Source organism: Dreissena polymorpha, chromosome 2, assembly GCF_020536995.1.
Source record: "Dreissena polymorpha isolate Duluth1 chromosome 2, UMN_Dpol_1.0, whole genome shotgun sequence".
Lineage (NCBI taxonomy): Eukaryota > Metazoa > Mollusca > Bivalvia > Myida > Dreissenidae > Dreissena > Dreissena polymorpha.
Window position 1 is genome coordinate 148,836,765 of NC_068356.1, and position 10,817 is coordinate 148,847,581.

General features: G+C 34.7%; 1 protein-coding gene across 4 annotated transcripts; it reads right to left on the bottom strand.

The window, feature by feature from the left end:
- Nucleotides 1-1,024: 1,024 nt before the first annotated feature.
- Nucleotides 1,025-8,922, bottom strand: LOC127869396 (uncharacterized). Of its 4 annotated transcripts, none has more exons than XM_052411940.1 (4): nt 8,818-8,919; nt 6,050-6,172; nt 4,144-4,231; nt 1,025-3,250 (listed from the first exon to the last, which is right to left on the bottom strand). In XM_052411940.1, exons 3-4 carry the CDS (start codon nt 4,219-4,221, stop codon nt 1,910-1,912), a joined length of 1,419 nt encoding a protein of 472 aa, XP_052267900.1. In that variant the 5' UTR covers nt 4,222-4,231; nt 6,050-6,172; nt 8,818-8,919; the 3' UTR covers nt 1,025-1,909. The 4 variants fall into 4 exon arrangements, with proteins under 4 accessions (XP_052267900.1, XP_052267901.1, XP_052267903.1 ...); XM_052411941.1 differs by having other exon boundaries at nt 8,764-8,905; XM_052411943.1 differs by lacking the exon at nt 6,050-6,172 and having other exon boundaries at nt 8,818-8,922.
- Between the last annotated feature and the right edge of the window lie 1,895 nt (nt 8,923-10,817).

Sequence of the window (10,817 nt, forward strand, 5' to 3'; positions counted from 1 at the left end):
AGACGAAACGCCTGTCACGAAACAACTAACTATTCTCCTTGTTTTAGAGGCAATTATTATTCGTTATCATACTGTAAAGAAACAATCAAACCAAACAACAATTATCATCAGATATAAATCATTTTCCGCTAGCATTTTGGGGTCATCATGTATAAGGGGATACCCCCACACACACTTATCCCACAATTAATCACCAAACTCACAAATGTAAAAAAACAGTCATATTATCGTTATTACAATCCGAAGGCAATACAAAAGGAATATGGTTTTGAGATAATTACCATTTAAATACCTAATGGTTAGGCAATAACAGAGCAACATATCTGTAACTATTCGGGGCACGAGGTTTTAAAACAATAACAAGTGTCAAATTTATTACAATTCACGATTTTCCTTTCCGTAAAGGATGACCTTGACCTTGACCTTTTACCACACTTTGTTTGTCAGAAACACAATGCCGCCTACTGCGCCGCTATGATTTATTTAACAAAAATATAAACGTGGGCAGGTCAGATAACTATGTCCATTTAAAGCTTATTACTTCCCTTGACTTTGTTTTTTCGACCCTAGACCTTGAGGGATGATGTTCACCTTCACATTTTACCACTCAAAATGTGCAGCTCCATGAGATACACATGCATGCCAAATATCAAGGTGCTATCTTCAATATTAAAAAAGTTATGGCCAATGTTAAGGTTTTAGCACGGCAGGCGACGAGCTGGCTTTGACAATAGCTCGGGTTTTCTCCAAAAACAGCCTCGCTAAAAAACTAACAAACAGAAAACTAACAAAAGCATACACATGCTTAGAGCAAAACGAGATTAACGGTATAACTAGATTAACGAAAATCCACCATTACGTTTATCATGTATGAAAATATTTCCGCATAAAAATATCAAACTATAACATATATCTTTGTATCTTTAGATTCAATACAAACTATGTGTTTTGATGAAAACAGATTATCCGTGTTCAATAAAAGTTTACATTCACTTGTCCAGTAAAAAACACGAGCAATTATACATTCACATGAGAAGTAGTTTAATCAATTTGCATAAAACAACTGTACTTTATTTCTTATTTGTGAATGCAACAATAGCGTTTTTGAAGACATTTTAAAAATAGGAATGAATACAGATATGCACCATTTGTATCAATAAGTGCAACAATGTGTTCAATACTTTTTGATCAATATTACAAATCACAACAATGTTTCTACTCAACCAGAAAAACAAGAATATTATCGATACATTTACAGCAATTACAACAATACCAGTGGACTTTCAGTAACTGCCAGTAACACATATATTCATTCAGTGCAAATGCGTTAACAATTCCAACCATAAACCAAGTGAACATTTAGATAAGAAGATGAGATACAAATGACACAAACACACTTTATTTCCTAACATGCTTACGCAAATAAACACAAGTCACATTTCTACATACGTCGACAAAATGAGTTACTAGTCTACTATTAGTTCTAAAAAGAAATAATTGCATAACTTGAAATTATACCGCTGGTTTCCAAGCGCGATACGTAAATATTTTGTTAAGATATATACAATATAGAAAAATTACTTTACATAACTTTATTTTGCAAACTAATGTTATCTATGTGAAGCCGATTGACATTTTTTAATAAAGTGTATCGAAATTTATTGTTTCGGTAAAGTTTACAGCCTACTGTAAACAAATCTTTTGTAAAATTGAGCACATTTTTAAAAAGTGATACAAACGTATGAAAGTCAAACATCAATTACTGAACAAATCACTATTGCGATAAGTTGTATAATTTTCACGTTCTTGGCAACAATGATCTGAGATTCGTTAAGATAATATGTACTCAAAAGTTATAAATAAGTGTTGTCCGCGCCTTGTTAGTGATCTATTGATCATCGTTAACGTTTTACATCATAATTCTAACATAAATAGCCTGTGCGTTGATAACTCGACTCCCTTCCATTATCATCCTCATGCGAACATCCGTTATAACCTCGTTTATTCGTCTATCTAATGCCTGCAAAATCGCATCGGTATAGTAAGTATCCCCGTTCTCATCACTGCAGATTACCTCTCTATTCATGCGCATGAGCCGCAGCAACTCCAGCTCAATTCTCCTCCCGCTGTACCATCGTAATGGTTCAGGATGAGCTACGAGAGATTTTCGTATCTTTGGCAGTCTTAGTATCATCTTAGGACCTTCATTGAGCATATCTGTTATCGTTGATATCCATGTGCGTTGCTGTTCCACATCAAGTCCAGAGGTTGCCATCAAATTCCTTTCTGGAATCATATAGTATGGTAGCTCTAAGGTGATCAATGCAACTCTAAGCGCATCCAATGCTTCATGCAACCACTGCAAAATACTTTTGTTATGAAACGAGGCTTGAGGATTATTTTCCGCCATCCATAAAACGATGTTTTTCAATGTGTACGATGTAACTTCTTTCTTACGTGGATGTAATACATCGTTCTTTATCATTTTCAATAAAACATACAATTTAGTTTGAGTGGCATTAAGATTGCTAATTAGTTCGATCTCACCGGCGTTAAAGCACACTCTCCATTCGACATGTTGATATTCACTTCCTTTAAATCCAACAGGCGTCAGAAATGCTCCAAGTGATACGACGTACTGAACGACTTCCGTAGGCGGCCAGTGGCGAGGTCTTGCGGCCCATTTTGACAGAATGTTGGGGCAGTAGTAATGTAATGAATGTACTTCGTCATGGTGAAAGTGTCCATGCATTGTACTCGGAATTGACGGTCCCGCACGCTCATGCTGCACCGTGCCCTCAGGCAAGTCTTCGTTCGAATAGTTATTAACATACAAGTCACTGCTCAAAAGTTCGTGACCATATCCGTCATCACAAAACGCATCATCTACTTGCCTGTGAATTGTTGTACCGCGTCTCTCCAGTAGCAGTCTACAGTGACCATGGTAACTCCTGCGGCTGAGTGATCTCAACACGGTTATCTCCCCAGGAAAGGCACTTGACTTTACATCATCTTCTAAACAGAATACTCTATTATTTACAATCATTCGATCCACATCACTTTCAGAGTAGCTGCTCAGCCCCTCACCTTTGCTACCCGTAATAATATACGTTGCCATTCCACATGCCCGTGCAGTTAACAGCTTGCCTATCTCCCGATATGCGTCTCTCCGAGCCTGTATGATCTCCTGTCCGTAACCGAGCCAGCTCAGTATAGTGCATGTCTCAACAGAGGCATTTTCCCACTGAATCTAAAAAACGTTTCAATTAGAAACACGCTACATGTCATAAATAACATGATATCGTTAGTCGTCAAATAAATCAGCGATACTAAAATTATTCCAATTTAAAAAATTCATTTACGGCCATACCATTCGATGTATTATCAATTTTAAAGTATTATCTTAATAAAATATATTAAAATTTCGTGTGAATGTTCTCAGTGAATAATCCAATAGTCGGTACAAGTATTGCTAACCATGAATTAATTAATAAATTCAATTAAGAGGATTGAAATAAAGACACTGAAAATATAAACGGTAATCAACGGCGAGTTGATATATACTTATGACATCCATTGATAAACATATAAAACATATAATGTTTAAATCTCTATTATCTGAAATTGCAAATGCGGATCGAATAGTGTTATAACTATTGATAATTAACTAAATTGCTAGGGTTTAAGCTGCATAATTTAACGAAATTATATAAACTTTCATTATTATGTTTGTAAATACAATATATTGATATTTAAATAGTTATTTAATAATTTGAAAGAAAACTGTGAAAAACTTTTGCCAAAAAGTAGTGTCGTACTTTGGCACGTGCAGACACTGATAAGTGGATTTAAGAAGATTGATGAGAACGGATGTATTCATTTTTAATGTTTCACATTTTTTACAGAAGTTAAGTATTTAATTTGGGACCAATTATTGATATACAGTATAAATTTACTGTTGTTCTTTTTTCTAAAGATGTTAACGTACATCTGCCTTTAGTTATGCAAACATTAACCATCAAGATTGAAATGTAATTAAGAAATATAATAGAGGTAGGGGAAACGCAGACATCTAAACGGGAAAACAATGCGTTAATTGTTATTGTGTAGTGGACACAAACTGCACTCGACTTATCATCTTACCAGGTCTTGTTTGCTGGACACACTGCCCTGTCTTTGGAATCTTTCCGGTTCATCAGGTCTTGTGCCACTTTCAGCCATCCATACAGTGCTGAAGTGAGATATTCGATAAATATAGGATCTTGCATGAGTGGTCGTTTCGTATTGAATTTATTAAACTCGTCATCTAAATAAAGATAAAAACGAGGTTTGCCGAGTTTTTATCTTTATTTAGGTGACGAGTTTAATAAATTCAATACAAAATGACCACGATTCTAAGATTCTATTTATAGCATGACCATCACATATTCTCTTTATTTTATGCTCTTTTCACAGTTTATTCACATTGTTAAAGAGTTTAACTGAAAAAATTCGCTGAAATAATGATGTCATTTCGTCACAAAAATGACGTCATTTCACAGTTAAATAACTAGTGTAATAACACCCGTGTAATAAACAAAAATGAGCATTACATTATTTCACTCCTGCAGCGTAGGCCATGTTATAAGCTTATATGGACAATAATATGTGTACTAGTTCTGGTAATTGTCATGAAATAAAAATAAATAATATTAACAAGATCAAGAATATCTGTGAATGTACTTAATACATATAAACTAATCATAGCTGACACGTTGCAGTACATAAATAAGTTTAAGTTATGTTATGTTACGTTAACAATACTGCTTTTCAATAAAATGCAAATAAGATGGCTTCTGTCCGTGTAAAAGACACATATGAAACCTGCCTTACCTTATACTTCACAATTGATTTATTAGCCTAGTCAGGTAATATGACGTTTAAATGACTCAAGTTAAATAAATAACATTACGTCTTCAATATACCTGGGCGAGGAAAATGAATAGTTTTCCAAAAGAAATATTCGTTCAACGGCCTCTTATGTATCCCAATCTTTCAAATAAAAGAAAGTAAAATGGAAGTAAATATAGAATTTTAATTTACTGATATTGTAACATACACTGCATGGTGTGTTCGATGCCACGAACTAAACTAGTAGTAAAACAAGGGACAAAATTGTCACAAAACCAGGTTTTCATTGTGAAAAAAAAATCTGATAAAGGGAGAAAACTCAAACTGAACTTTTGAAATGACCAAAAAAAATTAACCCCCTTTGTAAGTTTTTTTTTTGTTTTAAATCTATTTTTAGTCGTGGCGACCTTGACATTGGAGATATTGACGTGATTCTTTCGTGGGACACACCGTCCCATGATGGTGAACAAATGTGCCAAATGATTTTAAAATCTCACAATGAATGACATAGTTATGGCCAGGACAAGCTCATTTATGGCCATTTTTGACCTTTGAACTCAAAGTGTGACCTTGACCTTGGAGATATCGACGTAATTATTTCGCGCGACACACCGTCCAATGATGGTGAACAAATGTGCCAAATGATTTTAAAATCTGACGATGAACGACATAGTTATGGCTCGGACAAGCTCATTTATGGCCATTTTTGACCTTTGAACTCAAAGTGTGACCTTGACCTTGGAGATATCGACGTAATTATTTCACGCGACACACCGTCCAATGATGGTGAACAAATGTGCCAAATGATTTTAAAATCTGACAATGAACGACATAGTTATGGCCCGGACAAGCTTATTCCGCCAGCCCGCCAGCCAGCCAGCCCGCCAGCCAGCCCGCCCGCATTCGCCAATCTAATAACCAGTTTTTTCCTTCGGAAAACCTGGTTAATAATACACTTGATGAAGTGGGAACATTTATTGCTACTTTTGTGCGCTTACCTCATGCAATGGACCAAAATATTACAGTAGTTAATGGAGTTGTCGTTAAAGTTTTTTCCTTTTACTTATCTGCGTTAATGTATAAAATTAAGTTTAAGTCATTATATATTGAACAAAAGTATCATTATGATTACTCAATACAATGGCAGATAATATAATACCGTGCCCTTGACCGATCAGTAAGGTTGTTCTTCGGCGCGAAATGTTTGAAAACTGCAGTAACGCACGCGACTTGTGTTGATATGGCATGTGGACCGCCACGTAGCTAGTTTTTAGATGTTGTCCTGCAAAATAATAAGAATATTTTTTACGCAATAGAAAAAAAAAACATTTCAAACGAGCATCTGTAACACTTAATATGTTATACATTAAAGTATAAATGCGCATGCTTCAATTTATAAAATATGTTCAATACTTCATTTTGAAACAACATGAGAAACTATATAACTCTCCTCAAAATTTGAGTTTGCTGAACAAAAAGGACGTTATCTGAACAATGACATGCGTGAATAAATATTATCAGTTTGCTATCGGTTAAATGCCGAATGAATTTAAATAAACTTTTAACATGAACTGAGAACATAAAATCAAAACTGTTATATATTTTTGCTGCTTTTGAATTTTTTTCGGAAGTTGTTTAATGTTCTCATTATTTTCGCCGGTGCCATTTTATTTTACGTTTAACATTTACCGTCGACATTTATATGTTAATGTCGCAATTACCGTAACAGAAATACACCTCTTTAAGCTTCAGTGTGGTTGAGCCTCAAGTGAAAGTTAAAACACGACACATGCAGACGCCTCACGAAACTTGGATTCAAACATTTAAACTGTTAACTTGAATGATTGGAAGCTAGTCCAGTAGTTAATTCAACGATATATTTCAATGAAAACTGAATCAATGCGTATGGTAGCCGCGCATGAACCCCTGTTGACCAACAGTATTCACGAACAGAACGCGATGCATTGACTTTTTATATCAACATGTTTATCTGCACCTGTTCGGGTTGAAATTTATATAATCACAATTCATATTCCTATAATCAATGTTCAACCGCATTTAAGAAATCAAAAATTGCCGACTTAATATTAGGCGATTAAAATTGAAAGCATACATCTTCACAGTAAAAATAACGCCCGGAGATTTTCGATTGCTGCTCACGACACCTAATGAAAGCAAACAACACAAGTAGTTTTACTAATGATAACTTTAATTTCAAGGCAATATCGGAAGATTAAATGACACTAGCATAAATAACCGCGACCGCGAGCAGAGATGAGATCAAACGGTTGGTCACTTATTCCATATACAAAAATACGTGGCATACACAATCAATGAAAAATTAACATATTTATCGACGTTACCAGTCTTCGGCCGATAAACTAACCACAGCGATCATAGATGACCAATGTGTGATACACCTTTTTCAATACTGTGTATACCAGAAGTCATATACGGTCATTACGCAATGCTACGTATATGTGACTACATCCGATTCAAACTTATCATTATTAACGAATTAGCCTGTCATGTGGTTCATGAGATAGTTTTAAAAGACACACATACATTATTAGTCTATCTGGACAATGCCGCTTCACAAAGAAATTGATTAGATTGTCATAACCACAAATGTGGTTTATTACTTGTTCAAGTTTATGTTCAAATACCTATATATTTCTACCTGAGGCAATATTATAAATTAATTATATGATTGGAATTCAAAGCATAATAAAATCGGACATCGGAAATAAACATTACTGAATTAATGCATTGTTTACAATACATTTAATTAATCGAAAACACCTTAAAATATGACCAAATTGATCCATAATAATATATTAGTTAAGGCAAGCAGTATCATTTATCTGAAAGTAATGACTTGTTTTATCTGGAATGTTTATTATTCAATCCGTAAACTTCGCTACCAGGAATTTTCCTTCCGCAACCCGTAAACTTGCCGACTTAATATGAGATTTTATGTAATATATATTTAACTTGTTATTACACATTCGCCAACCGTTTTGCCGGAATTCATACCGAATTTGACAAGTACCATGGCTATTGATAAGTAAAATATGTAACTTCCATTGCAGGGCAAAACATTTAACATGGAACAGTGATTTTTTTTCCAATTTGCAAAGTTCTCACTTTTGAGTATAACTAATACTTTTAAGTATGTTAATTTAAACTTGCGCTTTTGTAAACAAGAAAACTAAACTGCAGAGAATATAACGTAATTATAAATAGCTGACGTGCCTTTAGCCCTCGGATACATCAGGCCGTTTTGTTAATATTGAACATAATACTTAATATAATATGGATAAGCCTTACCGATTTCGGTTGATTACAGCACAATATATTCAGTCAAATCTTTGCATTCGTCAATTTTGCATTTAGAAAGAAGATGAAGTTTTAACGTTATCATAAACGTACTGGATCAACATTTGAAATAAAGACACGCAGACATGAACACAAATTTTGTTCGGAACGCATGCTAATAAAACAAACACATTCTCGTCACTCAGACTGCAATCCGCCATGCATTCTGAACGATGACATCAGTCATTTATACTACTCAAACAAAAATGTCAAACCCGTGAGGGGAATCCCCTTGAAGTGAGAGACGGTTATTTTTAGAAATGCATATTCATGTCAGAAATGATAAATATGGGCTTTGTTTCATCTCACCATCGCATTATTTTATTTCAGTTTACAAAGCTATTGCAATATTTATCAGCCGAGAACAAACACAATAAATATAGACTTTAATTACACCAAACATTTCTATTTTCCTTTTACAATTAAAGAAGTCACTTTCGATTTCAAACTATGAATAATTAGGTTAAAAGCGAAATACTTTAACTAATACATAACCTTCGCGTTTCACGTAGAATTCGTACGCGTAATAAATTAATAATAAATCCTTACCATAAAGAACATACTTGGAGAACAATAGTTAATTATAATATCATATTTAGTTCGCTTAAACTATACACTTCGTCATAAGACAAACATCTCCAAGTGGTTACTTCCCCTCGATAAAAGAAAGGTTAGACACCACTAACACAGTCTTTTAACGTGTCTACCTCCGTGTAATCTCAGCCGTAATAGACATTAAGTTCCGATAATTGATTCTAATATTTCGATTTTAAAACTAATGTTAATAGTAATTATTTATTAAATATAGTAACTTGTCCGTGTTTTACTGTAAACTATGTTTTAAACGTAAACGTTTGAAAAGAAAAATGCACACACATGTGCATAGTATATAAAACGCTCCATACTGAAAATCATTCGAAACATGAGGGAAATTATAACGTGTAAATGCAATTGCTACGGTTTACCTGTTTGGGGGTTGTAACTACGACCAAGTGTTTGATTAAATTTCACGATATCATTTCCCAAAGGTTAAATATTTCAATAGTCATATGAGTTGAAAGCTTGGTGTGAATTAAGCTTGATGTCTTTAAACGAAAGGCCGTAATCATTTTAACAAACTGCATCTTGTATCGATCTAGTCACCGATATGAAATTAGTTTTATTTGTAAATGGGGGCTCTTTCTATAGTAATTTAGAGCAGACGATTTTTATAATATTCAAGCGCGTGGTTATTTCTATAGTATCGTGACGTAGGGCTATTTCAATTGTATTGTATTGCTGTGGTATTTCGATAAAATTGAAGCGCGCGGTTCTTTCTGTTGTATTGTAGCCTGGGGTTCCTACTGCGGTATTGTAGCGTAGGGCTCTTTCTGTAGCATTGTAGAGTGGAACTCCTTCAATATTATTGTAAGTAGCGGCTCGTTCTGTAATATTGTAGGGAGCGGCTCTTTCTGTGGGGTTTGTTCTATAATATTTTATAATATTGTTGTTCTATAATATTGTTACACATGACTATTTGTGCAGTATTACGATCTGTACCCTTTCTGCAGTATGTAGCGGGTCTTTTTCCACAATATTGTATCGCGGGGCTCTTTCTGTAGTATTGTAGCGCGGGACTCTTTCAAAAGTATTGCAGCGCGAGTGTTTTTATATATTATTGTAGCGCGGTACTATATCTTTAGTATTGTACTATATCTATAGCATTGTCGCTCGGTGCCCTTTCCATAGTATTTTACCGCGGGATTATTTCTATAATATTTTACCACGGGGCACTTTCTATAATAGTTAAATATGGGGTTCTTTGCATAGTATTCTACCGCGGGGTAAGTTTTAAAGTAATGTAGCGTAGGGCTCTTACTATAGTGTCCTAGCGCGGGACTCATTCTTCAGTATTTTAGCGCGAGGCTTGTTCTATAGTATTGTGGCAAGGGGGACTATTAAAGTGCGGGACTCTTTCTATAATTTGTAGCGCGAAACATTTTCTATTTTATATCGCGGGACTGGTTCGATCGTAGTGTAGCTCGATGCTTTTTGAATAGCCATGTAGACTATTTCTATACAATTGAAGCGCGTGGATCTTTTTATAATATTTAAGCGCGGGGCTTTTTGTTTAGTATTGTAGCGCGGGGTATGTTCTAAAATATTGTAGAGCATGACTCATTTTTCAGTATTTCAGCACAGGACCCTCACTATAGTATTTTAGTGCTGGATTCTCTCTGTAGTACTGTAGCGTTTAGGTTCTTTCTTTATAAAGTATTGCAGATTGGTGCTTTATCTATAGTATTGTAGCCCAAAGCTTAATATTGTAGCGCGGGATGCTTTCTATAGAATTGTAGTACGGGATTGTTTATATAGCATTGAAGTATGAAACGTTTGCTACAGTATAGTCGCGCGGAATTATTTCCATAGAAGAGTAGCGCGGGGCTTTTTATATTGTACTAAATAGCGCGAGATATCTTCTTTAGCATTGTGGCGACATTCTCAATTTAGTTTTTTAGCGCGGGGGTCTTTATGAAGTTTTGTATCTTGGGGCTTTGTCTGTATTTTTA